This window comes from Physeter macrocephalus, chromosome 11 (assembly GCF_002837175.3).
Source record: "Physeter macrocephalus isolate SW-GA chromosome 11, ASM283717v5, whole genome shotgun sequence".
NCBI classification, from domain to species: domain Eukaryota; kingdom Metazoa; phylum Chordata; class Mammalia; order Artiodactyla; family Physeteridae; genus Physeter; species Physeter macrocephalus.
In genome coordinates this window covers 66,755,328-66,772,627 of record NC_041224.1, presented here as the reverse complement: position 1 = coordinate 66,772,627, position 17,300 = coordinate 66,755,328, and the positions used below count along the sequence as shown (strand labels likewise).

At 54.3% G+C, this 17,300-nt stretch overlaps 1 protein-coding gene across 1 annotated transcript in view; it reads left to right on the top strand.

The window, feature by feature from the left end:
- Nucleotides 1-8,685: 8,685 nt before the first annotated feature.
- The window catches only part of CSPG4 (chondroitin sulfate proteoglycan 4), a 35,886-nt gene continuing 27,271 nt past the window's right edge, over nucleotides 8,686-17,300 (top strand). Inside the window, exon 1 of the mRNA XM_007118683.4 lies at nucleotides 8,686-8,914. Within this exon, the coding sequence (XP_007118745.2) occupies nucleotides 8,827-8,914 (88 nt within the window). The 5' untranslated portion in view covers nucleotides 8,686-8,826. The remainder of the gene's footprint in view (nucleotides 8,915-17,300) is intronic.

The following is a 17,300-nucleotide window of genomic DNA, read 5'->3' as shown; positions in this document are numbered from 1 at the left end:
CCCTCCTTGTCCCACTTCTTTGCTAGTAAATCCCAGCCCTGAGTCACCGTGTCCGCCTTGCCCTCCTGTACCAGGCAGCTAAAAGCTGCTGGGGGGTAGACCCATGGCCCCCAGACCCTGGACTTTTGTTCACGATGCCCAGTTGCCCTTCTCCGTGCTGGTCAGCTTACTCTCTCCCTCTCCCCAGAGATCATTCAAACATGGCTTATTCCCCCCTGTGTGCCTGGCCCTCCCTCCAGCCCCTGCTCTGCCTCCTGCTCACAGGGACAACAGAGGGCATCAGACTGGGCTTGGACTCAAACCCTCCGTACTGCACTGTCAGAACCAGCAGTTTCCATCTGCTGTCACCTGCTCTCACTTCCCTCCTGGGGCTTAGGAGGACCCACCAAGACCTCCTCCCATCTCCCCTGTGTCTCAAGAACATTTCGCTGTCCATTGCCACCTTCTCCTTTCTTTAAAGGAGCCTCATCTGGCTCCTTCCTATCATGTTCTACATACTCTGCATCCCTTCCATCTATTAAGAACCATCTAACACAGGGGACTATATTCAATATCCTGTGATAAATCACAGTGGAAAAGAATATTTAAAAAAAGAATGTCTATATATGTATAACTGAGTCACTTTGCTGTACAGCAGAGATTGGTACAACATTGTAAATCAACTATACTTTAATTTAAAATTTTTTTTAATTACTGCTATCAAAAAAAATAATTTAAATGTTTTTTAAATTAAAAAAATAAAAACCAGGGCTTCCCTGGTGGCGCAGTTGTTGGGAGCCCGCCTGCCGATGCAGGGGACACGGGTTCGTGCCCCGGTCCGGGAGGATCCCGCGTGCCGCGGAGCGGCTGGGCCCGTGAGCCATGGCCGCTGGGCCTGCGCGTCCGGAGCCTGTGCTCCTCGGCGGGAGAGGCCACAACAGTGAGAGGCCCGCGTACCGCAAAAAAACAAAACAAAAAAATAAAAAAAAATAAAAACCGTCTTCATGGCCACGCACACCTCTCCCAAGTCCACAGGCAAACTTCCCCAAAGAGGCATCTTTCCTACAGTCTCATTCTCGCCTCCCTTTCACATTCTGACTCCCTGCAGGCTGGCTTCAAGCCCATCGCTCCACCTAAACTGTGACCTGCATGTGGAGGCTGCAGCCAATAGCCACCTCTCACCCTCACGGGACCAGCCTCTCAGCAGCCCTGGGCCACAATGACTGGCCACTGCCTCCTTCTTGCAGGACCTCTTCCTGGTTCCAAGATGTTCTGGTCTTCCTCCCATGTTCCCATTGCCCCTTCACAAGCTTTCTTCCTGGCTCTTCTTCCTCAGCCTGACCTTTCAGTGTTGGCATATGCTCATTAACTGCAAGGGGAAAAACAGTAACTTTACAAGGAGAATCTTGGCAGGCACCACCTCAACCAAGGGATGTAAGTTAACATTATTGGGACATCCCTGGTGGCACACTGGTTACGAATCTGCCTGCCAATGCAGGGGACAGAGGTTCAAGCCCTGGTCCACGAAGACGCCACATGCTGTGGAGCAACTAAGCCCGTTCGCCACAACTACTGAGCCTGCACTCTAAAGCCTGAGAGCCACAACTACTGAGCCCACGTGCCACAACTACTGAAGCTCACGTGCCTAGAGCCCATGTTCCACAACAAGAGAAACCACCACAATGAGAAGCCCGTGCACCACAATGAAGAGTAGCCTCCACTCGATGCAACTAGAAAAAGCCCACACACAGCAACAAAGACCCAACACAGCCAAAAATTAATTAATTAATTAATTGATTGATTTTTTTAAAAGAGTTCTTTGTACATTAAAAAAAAGAGAGCCACACTTGTTTAAAATAAAGAGAGAAAAAAAAGAAAAAAAACCATCAACAATGCGACAGATAGATGCTGTGTACCTCCTGAGAGGATGCACTGAGAAGGACACAGGATCACTTCTGGGGTGTTCCCACTGAGGGTACATAACCTGAATCTAATTGCAAAGAAACCAGATAAACTCAAATCAAGATTCATGTTCCAAAATAAAATAGGTCTGTACTTGCCAAAAATGGCAATGTCATGAAAGACAAAGAAACACTGAAGAGCTTTTTCAGATTAATAGAAACTCAATGTAGTTTCTATTCAAATGCAATGTAGGAGCCATGAGTTTCTTTTGCTATCAAGGATATTACTGGGGAAATTGGCAAAGCCAGAAAAAAGCCTGTAGCTAGTTAAAAGTATTGTACCAATGTTAGTTTCCTGATCTGGGTTCTGAAAGAGAAGGTCCTTGTTCTCAGGAAATATATATTTAAGTATTTAAGGATAAAGGAGCATTATATCTGCAACTTACTCTCAAAAAATTCTTACAGGCAAAAAATACGTATATACGTAGAAAAGAATTTAAAGGTGATAAAACATTACCGTTTGGGAATCTAGGTGAAGAGTATGTGAAAAATATTTGTAATGGCCTTGCTACTCTTCCCTAAGTCTGAAATTATGTTAAAATAAAATTTTTTTAAGAAAAAAAAGTTGGTGTCTCAAAGTTCAGTCCTGCAGTATTTTATTGATCACTCTCTCATATATCACAGCAACAAAACATGTATGCAAATTTGTTTAAAATTTGTTTCCTATAACCATAAATAATAAATAATTATTAATTTTTTTTTTTTTTAAAGTTCAGTCCTGGGCTTTCCTCTCCCATTTCACCACCCTCCTCTCACTGGGAAGTCTCATCCCCTCTTGTTGCTTCAATCCCATTATCTGTACCCCAACAATTCCCGAATATATATGTCTCTGGCTCAGATCTTCTTAGGAGTTTAGACTCCCATATCCGACAGCCTGCACAGTGTCACCTGAGATTCTCACAAACATCTAAAAGTCAATAAGCCTAGAGCTTTTCACATGATATGCTCCCTGTCCCCCATTTATCTCGGTGAATGATGTCACCACCTACCCAAGTGTCCAAGCTGGAAATCTGGGCTTGTCCTGGACCCCTCCCTTGTCCTTACTCCCCACATCCAACAATCACCAAGTCATTTGGGGAGCCTGTGAGCTCCCAAAGGCAGGGCTCTGTCACTTACCCTTGTGTCTCCAGCCCCCAGCATAGTGCCCTGACATATGGTAAGTGCTTAAGAAAGGTTTGTGGAATGAGTAAATGAGTTGATCCATTGATTGATCAAGGAAACTTCATTCCTCCTCATGGGAACAGAGTCTTACTTTCTGAACCCAGACACAGACCCAGTCTGGCTGACTGGACTGCAATTTACATTTGTGGAGGTCTGTTTCAGTTATCTCCTGCTGTGTTACAAATTATCCTCAAAGCCTAAGAGCTTAAAATAGCAATACACATTTATTATCACACACAGTTTCAAGAGTTTAGGGGCCAGGAGTTTAGAAGTGGCTTAGTTGGATGGATCTGGCTCCAGGTCTCTCCAGAAGAAGCAGTCAAGATGTCAGTAGGAGCTGCAGTCATCTGAAAGTGTGACTGGGACTGGCACATCCACTTCCTAGATGGCTCACTCATGTGAATGGTGGGCTGGTGCTGACCATTGACAAAAGGCCTCAGTTCCTCTCCACAGGGGCCTTCCGCAGGCTGCTTAACTATCCTCAGGCCATGGTGGCTGGCTTCCCCCAGAGCAAGCAATCAGAAGAGAACAAGGCAGAGGCCGCCATGTCTCTTGTGACCTGACCTTGTAAATCATATTCCATCATTTCTGCAATGCCCTATGGGCCATTTGGGTCAGCCCTATTCAATGTGTGGGTAGTGACTCCACAAGGTTGTGAATGCCCAAATGTGAGGACCATTGAGGGCCATCTTGGAGGCTGGCTACCACAGGTTTTTCACTATACAAGGACATCTAGCCAATGGGGCCAATAGGAGCTGAAATTCAAGCTGTATGTTCTTGGGTGAAGTGGCTGAAGACAGCCTTGCCAGCTTGCTCCAGCTGCCTCTTGGTTGTCAATCTTGCCTCCCCTTCAAAGGATTCCTGGAAGACGTGCAGAGAACACTACCCTGGCATCAACAGGTGCCCTCATCATAACCACCAGGCACTGCCCTTCATAGTTTATAAAGCCCCAGCCCCTCTGTTGGAAGGCATCGTCCAAGCACCATGGCGGTTCTACTGTTTACAAATGAGGGAAAAGGTGCCTAGAGGTGAAGAGACTTGCCTGAGGCCACACAGAAAAGGCTTGGCAGAACCAGACTTCTGGCTCCTAACCCCACATTCTTTTCACTGCCCTGCCCAGTCGCCAGCTCAGACCCATGTCTCCTAACGCCCACTGAAGCCTCATTCCCAGTTCTGAGCAGGTATGTCTAACCCTTCTTTTGGGAGCCCTACCCCAGCCCCCAAAGTACCTGTCCCACGCTAGACCCTGGGCAAGTATGTTCACAAATGTTCCATCCAAACGAGGACTATTCATTCCCCCTCCCAGAGGCTCTCTCTGCAGCCAGCTGAATATCCATTGGTGGAGCAGAGCAGGGGGTAACAGCATGAAACAATATTTAGAAATAGCACAACCCCAGGAGGAGTCAGCTGCGGCCAGCTGGTCATAGCCACTGAAGCCACAAGCCTTTGTGGACGTGGTGTGGAAGATTACTTCCTGCTCCCGGGAACAGAGGCTCTGAGAGGGTCCTCTACCACCCCCAGCCCCCATCTCCCCAAGACAGCTTTCCCCTGGCCAGGGAAAGCCCTGCCACCAGCCACCCGTCCACAGCCCACAGGCGGCTCCCAAGGGCAGCAAACATAACATTTCAGGTCCTGAATTGTGTAATTGTTGGGAATAGCTGCCCCCACCCCTCCTGATCCTGGCTGCTTGCACTTGGAGGAGCCCCATGGATGCCACCAGCCAGGATTGGGAGCAAGGCCACTGCTAGCATAGGCCCTGGCCTGGGCCCACCACCGTGGGGCTCCTGGCCATGTGACTACAGGGCCACGGAATCGGGGCCCACGTCCCCTTGCACAGTAGTGGCCTGAGTTCTATGTGCTTCATGGCAGAAGGCCACTTCCCTGAGGTTAGGACCTAGACAGTGCGAGCTGAGGCACTGTCCCATCTAGGACACAAGCACCGGCCATTTACCAGCAAGCTGGCTTTGGCCACAAGCTCCCTGGGTGGGGCCCAGGCGGTCAGGGTGCAAAACACAGAGGCATTCAGATGCCAGGCCCTGGCCAAGGGCAGGACTGTGCCACGGCCGCTGCCAGAGCAGGCGCTCTTCGTCCAAGAGGCATGAGGATAAGAATGACCAGGAGGGTCTGGCCAGCACGCCTGGCTGAACTCTGCCAGCAGAGAAGCGGGTGATGCTCTCTGTTGTCTGTTCTCCCAGAGGCCGATCACTTGGGGAAACTGAGGCAGCACAAACCACAGGTCACTGTAGCTTCAGAAAAATTTGAATCCTCCTTCATCCCTGGGGCGTGGGCATCCTTCTTCAAGTGTGTTCTGAGTCTTCCTCTCCCCTATCCCAGGTACCCTGTCCAGTGATTTGCTGGGAAGAAGTCTGTCCAGGGGGCCAGGAGGCATTGACTCAACTACGTGTGCCCTGGGGGGCACTGGGAGAATACAGAGATCACTACTCGAGGGCGTCTATGGAAAGGAAGGTCAGTGGTGAGAAGGAAGGCTGTGAGGGCTTCCTGGAGGAAGGTGAGATACGGCCACAGAGACAAGGGCAGTCGGGGATGGTCACCAGGGACACCCGGCCAACCCAAGCCAGAGAAAGTCAGGGCAAAAGTCAGAAGACAGAGGAAGAAGGCCTGAGGATGCTAGGGAGGCCCTAGTGGGCTCTACTCAGGATGGGGATTTGGTGGGGGCTTCGGGGGGGCATGCCGAGGAGGCTGGGGAGAGGTCAGTTGAGGAGCAGGCACCGCCTGGTCTAACAGGCTTTGCCCTGAGACCGTAAGAGGAAGTCAAGGATCAGTTCCAAGGCAACAGGAGGCCTCAACTTTCTGCCAGTTTTCCTGGCATGAGTCTGCTCAGCACCAGTCGGGGGTCAAGTTCTAGGCTATAGGCTGAACAAAGGCCAGGCCTATGTGCGCCGGTGCCCCAGCATCCCTTTTCCACTAGAGCCTCAGTTTTCTCATCAGTGAAAAGGGGACACTGTCCCCCAACACACACACTCCCCAGCGTTGTCAAAAGACCAGGTGAGTGTTTTGTAAACTGAGAAGCCCCAGCAGAGAAGCCAGTGTGGGCTATTACTGCCGTGCTGGTTGCCATTATTTTTCCAGGCCTGTGTTTCTCTCCCCAGCTAGCAACCAGGCAGGGGGAGGCTGCAAGCTAATCCTGACTTGAATCTCAGCTGTGGGCGGGGAATTCCGTCTGGAGGCTCCACAGACAGACCAATGACTCCTGGTAGCGGTGGGTAAATCTGTGTGGGTGGGGATCAGGGGAGGACATGGGAGAAGGTGGGGAGGGGGAAGGATGGGCAGATGGGGTGGGTAGAAAGCTCCACCCACATTTTTGATTCATAGAGAAGCAAAAGTCTTCTCCTCCTTTCTTTTCTCATTCCTAAAAAAAAATCTCTTTTGCTCCAAATGTTGTCTTCTCAGCAGCCTCCGCAACTCTGGGCCCACACTTCACCAGTAATTAGCCCTTAACAAGGACCAGGTGCCTTGCTGACTTGGGGAGAAGGAAAAACAAGGGACAAGCGTGGAATCAATGGCTTTATTGCCACGGAGGCCAGCTGAGCACAGCCCCGACCCAGGCTTCCTAGGGTGATCTGGATGGGAGTTGTTGCGTTTCCCAAAATCCCCACAGAACAGCAGCAACTGGCTTCTTACTCAACCCCAGCATGCATTTATTGAGTACCTACTGTGTGCAGCTGCCTCTGGAAGCTAAATGCAAACTTTGAGACACATGGAGGATGTGCAGCAGGACTACAGGGCAAGGAGGAAAAAGGACAAGCATATGTTGAGCACCTGCTATATACCTCGGGCTAGGTACTTGAGGTACATTAAAGGATTTAATCCTGGGACTTCCCTGGTGGCGCAGTGGTTAAGAATCCGCCTGCCAATGCAGGAGACACGGGTTCGAGCCCTGGTCCGGGAAGATCCCACATGCCACGGAGCAACTAAGCCCGTGCGCCACAACTACTGAGCCTGCGCTCTACAGCCTGCAAGCCACATCTACTGAGCCCATGTGCCACAACTACCGAAGCCCGCACGCCTAGAGCCCATGCTCTGCAACAAAGAAAAGCCACCGCAGTGAGAAGCCCGCACACCGCAACGAAAGAGTAGCCCCCGCTAGCCGCAACTAGAGAAAGCCCACGCACAGCAACGAAGACCCAATGCGGCCAAAAATAAATAAATAAATTTATTTTTTTTAAAAAGCATTTAATCCTCACAAAGCCAATTTTACAGATGAGGAAACTGAACTACAGAGAAGTGAAGTGACTTGCTCAAGGTTGGACAGCTAAGCAGGAGAGCTGGGATTTGAACCCAGAGCCCCGGTTACCACTGTGCTGTGGTGGTAAGAGCCCTGGGCTTGGGGTCAAAGACCTGGCTCCACCTCTTTGCAGCTGTGTAGACTTGCTCAAGTCCCTTAATCTTCCTCAGCCTCAGTTTCTTCATTTACAAAACGGGGCAAAATTTTGTTGCAAACTCTGAAGGGCTGTACCCATGGTAGGATTGTGTCATCAGGCAAGGGGAGGGGCTGGGGGGACAGCAAGTGGTGGGATGGGGTTGGGGGTGGGCTGAAGCAGGCAGGTGTGACAGAGAGATTCTGATGGAGGAGAGGAGGGGGAAACACTCCAGGGGTACTGTTCCACCCATTTACTGCACAGAGAAACCGAAGCCAGGCACCGCTGATGCTGGGGCTAGGCAGAGCGCAGGCAGAGCCTCTAGGTGCTGGATGCTCTGCGATAATATTGCCCTTTCTCCTGCTTGGGACAAGGCTTATATTGTTGCCTGGGAGGGAACCAAGAGGAGCAGGACTCCAGCCTGAAGCTGTTAGGTAGATGCTAAATCCAGGGTCAGATTTCCAGGAGGCAGCCCAGGAAGTTGAAACAGCCAGATTCAGGAGTCAGGTGGCCTGGGGTTCTGGTCCCATGTGGCCAGGGACCTACTCTCCAACTGGGGGCCTTGCAAGAACCACTTCCAGCTCTGAGCCAGCTTCCTCCTCCATAAAGTGTGGGCAGGAGTGTTGTCACCCACCTTGCAGAATTAGTTAGAGGCAACTAAATGATACCAGGGAGTTGAGAATCCCTCCTGCCTTGTGGGAGACTCTAGAACATCTCTCCTTTACAGACTGGGAAACTGAGGCCCTGTCAAGGTTGCAGTGCCAGTGGGCACAGAGCGGTGTAGAACCTCAGGCTGGTGCTTCTCTGTCCAAATGGCGTCCTGCAGAGACTTCAGAGGCAAAGCAGCCCAAAAGCAGTCTGTGGGGTGGAGGGCATCTGTCCTTCCTCCTAGGCCTGGCGTGAGGACGCCCCTGCCACAACCCAGGAGACAGCAGAGGGCAGAGAAGTGATGGGACTAGCTCAGCTCACATCTCTCCTCCCAGCGGAGCTCTCCGGGAGCCCTTGCGCCAGAGCCCAGGGGGTCTGGGCTCCTCTGGGATTTTGTCCCAAATGTCTAAGGTGGAGCCTTGGACTGATCGAGCTGTAAGGGTCCCCTGAGCCCTGACGGGGAGGAGCAGCCCAGCACGGGCCCTTTAAGAAGACTAGGGGTGGGGGGCAGACAGGACAGCCCCGGCCTGAAACCGGAGCGCACGCGCCGGTCGGCGCCTGCCCCGCCCCCGTGTTAAGTAGGCGGCGGGACGCCCGGAGCCCCAGCCCGCGCCAGTTCTCTCAACTCGAGACTCTGGCGTCCAAGCTCCAGGCTCCGAACTCCGCTCCTCGCCAGTCCCGCTGCCCAGCCCGCCGCGATGCGATCGAGCCCGCGGCTCCTGCTCTCAGCCCCCGCCCTCACCCTGGCTCTGACCTTCGCTACGTTGGTGGGACCAGCATCCACAGGTGAGTGAGGGGCCTGAGACGCCGACCTAGACTGGCAAGAGCTGTGGAGGGTTTCTTAGGTAGAGGAAGGGGACAGGAGGACCCAGAAGTGACCCCCAGGCTAGGAAACGAGGGGACTGCACTTCTGCCACCCCAGGCTGGGGTCTCTGGCAGTACCACCCCACCCCAAGGGGATGCAGGACCCCCAGCCATGGCTCTCTATCTAGGGGGTCATGTGGGCTCTGGTTATCTGAGGTTGGCCCCAGGGTCACTTCCCTAGGGTGTGGCTTTGTGCAGGATTGTTCTCTAGACCCAGTGGAGACACCCCAGTGCCGCCTGGGCTCCCTGTGCCCAGCAGGCTTTCTATGACTGAGTTGGTGCCCAAAGGACACGTAGTGACAGTGAGAAGAGAGTCCCCCACCTCAGACACCCAGGCAAGAAAGGGGGAGTGCTGCAAGGCGTGAAATGGGGAGGAAGCCACCCTGCCCCCACCGTGTGGGGCCCCGCAAGCACCCCAGCCTCCTGGGGCCTCCTCCAGCTGCGCCCCAGCTCTGCTGCTGTTCCCCTTGTCCCCGGGTGCATTTTCTGTCTGGCCTCTTCACCACCACCTTCCTCCTGGCCTCCTCCTTCCCCTCCTGTCTTCTCTCTCCTCTCTCCTCACTGAGAAGGCCTAGTTAGTGACAGACAGGACCACCCACTCTTCAGCCTCCTAGAGGCAGGGCTGGTGCCCCTCAGACAGCCTGTGCCCCTCAGACAGCTCTGGGCACCCCCCTGCCACACCTCCCTGTCCCAGGCATTGATGCTTGACTCCAGCAGAGACTGCCGTCTGAGAGGTGCTGGGATGTATCCGTCCCTATGGCAATGCCAGAAATCCCACCATTATGGCATTCTTCCCTTAGTTAAGGAACAGTCTAGTTATGCCATAAGAATTGTGGCCTCAGGGCCCATCAGTCATTACTACCCATGTATGTATGAATCAGTGCTTCAGCCTACATCTTTCAGGACCATTCCCAAAAACAACTTTGAGCAGATGAAGGGCCTGAGTCTCCCTTCCAGGGACCTAGGCCACACCCCTCTCCCCATTAGATGGGGAAGCCAGTTAGAATGGACAGTAATCACGAGGCACCCAAAAGGGAAATGAGTCAGGGGAGGCCCCCCCAGTGGGGTGAGTCAGCTGGATCCCCAGGCCCCCTGTTCCTGTCCCCAGGGACCCCATCCTTCAAGGTCTCAGGGCCTGGGTTGTGGGCTGGGCCTCTAGAGAGATAGGAAGGGGGCATCTGAGCTGACTAGAGAGGTCTGCTTGCCCAGTCTTCAGCCAAGGGAGGGACTCCGGTACCCACCTCTTTGGGCTTCAACTGAGAGCCATTCTCAAATACCTTCTCAGCATCAACAGTGTGCAGACATTGTGCTGGGCAGTCAGGAGTGCACAGAAATGCATAGGCTGGACTTGGACTCATTCGGGAGGCAGAAAAGCAAATTAAAACTCAAACAGCAATTCCTGTCATGTCTGCAAAGATCCACATGAGGAGAATGGTGAGGAGAAATTCAGAGGCAAGCTGGGGCGGGGCAGAGGGTGATCCTTGAGCCAAGCCTTGGAGGATGGGAAGGGGGTCAGAACTCCAGGCGAGGGCTCAATGAGCAAAGGCTCTGAGGGGGTATGAGTAGAGGGAGGTTGAGATAAGGAGTTCCAGCAGCCTGGCTGGAAGGTACATATATTTTGAGCACAAGCCAGGAAGAGCCACTGGGCTGGGGCACAGAAACCTGAGATGGCAAAATGCAGTCCACAACCTATACCCTATTGGCAGTGGGGAGCCAGCGAAGCTTTTAGAGAGGAGAGAGACATGGTGCCAGTGGGGTTTTATAACATCAAGCTGACCCCGGCCCTTAGGAGGGATTTGGAAGCGGTGAGGGGGTGGGCGAGCTAGTATCCTGTCCCCCTCACAGGCAGAGCTCCCCTCCAAGAGCCCACCTCTGTCCCCAGGCCATGTCCCCTCTTTCCCCCGTCCTGGTCTCTGCAATAGGGACAGCCCCTACCGAGGAAGGTATCACTCCCACCCCTCCTGGACACCCCTAGCCCCAAAGGCCCCCAGGTCTCAGGTACCAGAGTGAGGCACACTGGGATGCTTTCGCTGCACTCATCAACATTCCAGGGCATCCAGGTCATGGGACCTGAGAATCAAGCACCTTTGGAGACCATCTGGGCCAACCTTCCAATTGTACAGACAGGGAAACTGAGGACCCAGGGAGGAAGCAAAGTGCTGTAGCCCACAGAGAAGCCCAGCTGCCCAAAAAGAGCCCCTAGTCCCACTTTGTGGGAGCTCCCTGCCTGCGTGGGCAGCTAGACTTGGCCCCTGTGCCAGTGTGGATGATAAGTGTGATGTCCAGCCCCTTCTAAGCCCTGTGGGAGGCCCAGCAGAGCCACAGGCATTGGGGAGATTGGGTTTGAGCTGATGTGCTTCCAGCCAGGGGGTACAGCACAAGCAAATCTGGGAGGTCAGAGTGAGCACAGAGCATGCAGTGTCAGTGGCTCCCACACCTCTTCCCTGCCTGGCATAGCTGACTTTGAAAGGCAGAAGGTGAGGGGCTCACATGGGACTCAGGCGGGAGTAGCTGGCAGAGAGGGTTCCTGTGTAATCTGGGTGAGGGCTCTGAACTGATGGGGGTGTCTTAGAGAGCATGGCTGGGGTGGGGACGGGGGAGCCTCAGGTGCAAGGAATTGAACCAGGGTAGGTTCTGTTGCCTCTGAGGATGGTCTGGGGGAACGAGTGGTACTGGAGACAGCCTCTCAGCCTTGTGTGTGTCTGTGTGTCTGTGTGTGTACGTACACTGCCCCAGCTCTCTAGAGCAGGGCAGGGGCCAGGGCCCTAGGCCCAGCGCCCCCGGACTCTGAAAAAGCTGTTCCAGACCAAGTATAACTGAGCCCCCACTCCCAACATTCACCCGCCTGCCCAGTCAGGACAACAAGAGCCTTTCAGTGCGGCCCGCCTGGGGGGCCCGAGGAGGGGACTGCGCCAGGTGGGCCAGGCGGCTGATGAAGGGCCGGAGGGGAGTGGGGTGTGAGGAACTGGGCGTGCTGCCCAGGAGGGGGCGGGCAGGGGAGAGGGAGTTGGAAATAGCCCTGACTACACACTCACTGGCGCACACAGATGTGAGCCCGCGCAACCGTGCACACGACTAGCGGTGCTCACAGACCTGGGCTGGGTGGGGCCTTCAGGGAAGGAGGTGAGGACAAGATGGGGGCAGGGGGTACTGAGCTGCGCTGGGGCTCCTATTCAGTGCCAAGAGCAAATAAACAAGGGGGCCTTTGGGTCTGGGACTTGAGCCTGCTCCCTTCCAGGTCCCTCCGCTCCTTTACTGCCTTGCCGCAGACTCCTGGCCCCATCCAGCTCCCCTTTGGCCTCCAACATGCCCCTGACCCAGCATGGGTCCAGTTCTGTAGAGCCTTCCAGAGTTAAGACTCCTCCTCCAGGTGCAGGCTTAGGGTGTGTTTCAAAAGTATTGTATTACCATTATTACTGAGTGTGTATGAGTAATTTTTGAATGAACCGAATTTGTATGAACAATTTTGTACTTGGATTCTCCCTGGGGTAGGGGCTCCTGGCTCTCTGCTTCTCAGGAGGGTCTGTGACTCCAAATAGGGGAGAGGATGGAGCTCTCTTAGAAAAGAGCTCCTACCTCCAGAGACACCCCGTGGGGGGCACTAACCATGTTGTCCTGCAGCTTCACAGCAGCCCTATAAGTCAAGAAACATTCCCCATTTTCCAGATGAGGAAACTGAGGCCCTGAGAACGAGAAGGACTGGCCTCAGGTCCCTCTCTGGGTACACAGGCCATGGTGCTCTCACTCACCCCAACAACAGCCGCCTTTCCCAGATCAGGCCAGGTGGGCAGCCACCGACCAGTGGACTCAGGGCCCCCCAGCAGAGGAGGGAGACAGGTCTTCAGGAGAGAGACAGGTCCCTGAGGACCCCAGATCTCTGTTCCCATCTCTGCAGACCCCTCCAGCAAGTGCCCCCTACCTTTCCAAACCCTCCCCACTTCCTCACAGCATAAGCAGATCTTCTTCAAGGAAGCCCACCACTCCTCCACCGACAGCTGGGGTGGCAAATGAAGCCCCATCTGTCTCAGATGTAGGGTAGTGGCTCTGGGGCTGCCATCAAGGTGGCTTGGTGGCATGGCTCACTCATGTTCTGGACAGTGCCTCTCCTGTTGACCATTCCTTCCTCCCACTCAGCTCCTGCCCACGCCCTTGCCGCTCCCCGCCTGTAGAAGAGCCAGCCCTGCCAGCTCTGACGTGCATTAGCCAGGCCTCCCGCCACTGCTCATGCTAAACCGTTTCAGTGTGTGTCTCTCTTGTGATTTAAGTGTCATGGTGGGTCAGTAAGGCAGCCTCCCCTCCCAGACCTCACTGCAGAGACTCCCCAGCCCAGGCCAGCCCCCCACGGTTCATAGGGAAACCAGGGCCCAGAGAGGGGCAGCTATTTTCTCAGAGTCACACAGCAAATCCTTAGCAGGGTAGGGGGTAGACCTCTCTGCTGTTTGTCCTTGTACCCTGGTTTGGGTGTGACCTTCCCCACAGGACCAGCAGCTCCCTGAGGGCAGACCTCCCATCTACTTTTTTCTGAGGTCTCCACTATCTTGCTGCACCCAGGACTGGGCCCACAAGGGGCATAGAGATCACTGAGCCAACCAGGGGTTTTCAGACTGTGTCCAAGGTGCTCCGGGGCTTTACATTCCCATATCTGGGAATACGGGATGCTTGCACCACCCTGATTCATACATAGCAGTCTCATGAACATTTGTTTACAGATCAGTGTTTTATGTAAGATACAGTTTTGATAAAGTGTTCTGTGGCTTTAAAAAAAGGCTTGAAAACCAATTAATTGCTTTGAGTTAAAACATACTGAGAGCAGGGGAGAGTCAGGTCACATACAAGAAAGGACTTCCTGGCTTTCAAAGAATCCAGAACAAGACTGATTATCAATGGCCCCTGGAAGATGTCCTTCCCCAGGTGGAGCAAAGTCTGGGGGCCTGAAGGCAGGGAGCAGAATGTAGTCCCAGCTTCCTCCCAGCCAGGCTTGGGGACCTGGCCTCTCCTGCCCCAGCATCCCATTCCTGTCCCTCTCAGAACCAAATGGGACACTCCTGAGTATCCAGGTAGACAGCAGCCTCATGGTGCCACCTGCCTGCAGCCCCAAAGACACCATGGCTGTGGCTGGGCCCTCTCTCCCCCCAGTAGATCAGCCTCCACATTCAAGGTGATGCTGTGTCCCACAGGCTGGCTGATGAACTAGACCATCGGATAATAATCCATAATCCCTGGCACCTTCCACCTTTGCCCAGGCTGTTGCTTTCAACTGCTCTTCTTTTTTTCTCTCCATCCTTCAAGGTCCAGCTCCAGCATCACCACCCCTGGGAGGCTTTTCCAACCATTGATTATTCAGGCCTACAGCCTGGTCTGCCCCCCTTCTGGGGCCCTGCCCTCCATCTCTGTGAGATTACAGGCCTTTCTCCCCCTACCTTCATCTGGCCCCTGCCCCTGTTCTGTGACCTCCATCAGCATGACACCCAGTAGGTGTACGTACATGTGTGTGCAGACACACGCTTGCAAACACACACACACACACACACACACACACACACACAGTGTTCTCAGAAGCCTGGCTCAGGGCCTAGCAAAGAGAGTGTCCACCCCCAGAGCCAGAAGCCTGGGGGAAGCCCCCAACTCAGGACACACAGCCCCCAGCTCCACCACCAGGCCAGGGCCTCTAGCCTGGGCCATCCTTCTCTCTGGGAAGATGGAGAGGGGGTGGAGGAGAGAAGACCAACTTCCGTTCCCACCTAAGAGCAGCCCCCCCACACACACATTTCAGTAGGGGGCAGCTATAAATATCAGTGGGCCCAGGATGCTGATTCCCACGACACCAGCCCTCCCTGCCCCTTCCCTTGTGCGCAGTGACTGGGGCAAGTCTAGCTCTCCTACAGCTGGAGGCCAGCCAGCCAGGCCTCTGGCCCAGACACAGACACACACACACAGACACACAGACACACACACACACACACACACTTCTCACCGTGGTGAGGGCAGGAACAAATCACCCTTTTTTGGCGTCTTGGAGCAGCTAAGAGTAAGCTTCCCTCCCGCCCCTCAGTCCTGACTCAGGCCCCACCTCTCCCTCCTCTGAGTCCTCAGCTCCTGGAACCTCTACAGGTCTGGGGGAGACAGGAGGCCAGGCTCATGGTGGTAAAGAACATGGTGTTAGAGAGCTTAGAATTTAATTCCAGCCCTACAACTCGATACCGGTGACCTGGCCTTTCTGAGCCTCAGTTTTCTCCTCTCTGAAATGGGATAAATAATTCCTACCTCCTATGTGTGTTGGGGATTAAAGCCCTTTGCCTGGAGTAAATGCTCAGTAGGTGCCTGGTCCCGAGGTTGCTGTTATTCTGTTATTCCCATCTTCTTCTGGAGTGGGGCAGGCCCAGCAATGGTGGCGGGGGACGGGTGGGGGGTGGTTCCTGCTTAGGAATCTTTGAGAAAGTTTCCAAAGCTGGGGATTAGAGAGGGTCTGTGTGGGACGAAGTGACACGGAAAGGGGGAGGCAGGCTCCCAGGGGACCTGTCAAGCCAGCCTCTGCCCGCCAGCCCAGGACCCTTCAGAAACGGGGGTGGGGGTGGGTCCTGCATCTGACTGACTCACTGGGCTGAGGTCCACACACCTCTCCTGTGTGAGGAGAAGCAGAACAGCCCCTTGCAGCCCCACCCCAAAGCCTAATGGTCCCTTGGATGGAGATGGTTGTGCCAGAACGTAGCACAATCAATCTGTTGAACAAATGACCAAATGAAACTCAGACCCTGTCCTGAGAGCAGATGGGTGGGGATGGAGAGAAGGAGCAGGCCTCGGGACCTTTTATAGGATGGGGAGCCTAGAAGCCTGTCTTTTCCCTGCTCTCTGCCCACCCTTCAGGGGCCCCTCTGGAGGTAGGGGCTGGAGGCCAGGGCCCAGTGATGTGAGACAGCTCCCATGAAGCTCCCATGGGGCTATTACCACCACTCATTAAGCAGTAGTGGCTGCATCATGAGGAGCAGGAACCAGAACGAAGGACTGAGGGATTCTGTCTATCCTCGGCTGCTTGGACCCATCAGGGGTGTTGGTGATGCCTGGGTCCATGTATGCGTAAGATCAGAGTTGGTGGAGGTGAGGGGAAGTGAGTCTCGGGAAATGGCTACAGAGTGGGGTGAGCAGCCTCGGAGAGTGCCAACTGGAGGGACACTCTGGATAAAAAGCCTGGGCCCCCAAGTCAAGATCCCAGTGTGGGGGCATCCTCTGCTTTCACCCCCAGAGAGGTAACCTTCTGAACAGACTATTGGGCAAAGACTGGTCAGCTCCCCAGATGTGTGCTAATAGAATCCAGGCTCCTGCCCCCGGCTGAGGCTCCATCTCTGGACAACTGGTGCCCATGTGCTTCTGGACACTCATCTGGAGCCCATCTGAGCCTCTCCAGGGGCAGGTACTCAAATGGGAGCCCATCCCTCCAACTGTTGACAGCCCTGGGATAGAAGAGATATTGTAGGGACCTGAGCCAAATGTGTAATGGCAGCCCTTGGGATATCTGGCCCTGCTGTGTGGCCTTGGGCAGACCTCTGTCCGTCTCTGGGCCTCTGGGTAGGATCTTCATTCTCCAAGGTCAGCTCTAAAATTCTGAGCTCAAGCTTCTTGGGAGAAGGACAAAGATCTCTGCTTCTATCCAGAGAGAGCCGGCTGCTTATCTGGGTCCACACAGCAAGGCAGGCTAGGCTCAGAACAGGGCTGAGAGGCGGCCCAGCCTGCCAGAGCTCTCTGGCATCAAGAAACTGTTTTCCTAAGTTGGCACGGAGCCCTGGGGCTCTCCTGGGATGAGAGCAGTGGCTCCTCTCCACCCCCAGTTCCCCTCTTCCACCCCCACCCCTGGGCCCAGCCCCACCCTACCAAAAATAAACCCAGTCACCCCATCTTGTACCAGCCAGACCCACCCAGCCCCTCCAGAGCCAGTTGAGTCACTGCTCAAAGCTGCTCCTTTTTTTAACTGTCTGAGTCACCGGTTGTGGCTGTAGCTCCATGACACGTGCCCCAGGCTGTAGCCACCCCACAGCCCCTAACGGCACAACCCAGGGAGGGGAGGGGTCTGAATAGAGGCTGGCAGCAGGTGTGAGCCCAGGCCATAGCCTCAGCCTGTAACTCCTCCAGGCCCGGGGAATTCACCTCCTAGCAAGTCAGAGCCCAGACCTGTCCCCAGCAGTCCTGGAACTGCCCTGCCCCCTCTGTCCAGGACAGTCTTTCCACGATCTTGGCGATGAAGCCCGTGAGCATCGGCTCTGCCCACACAACTTTGCTTTGCCTCCAAATGGACCTGGGCCTCCCAGCATTAGAT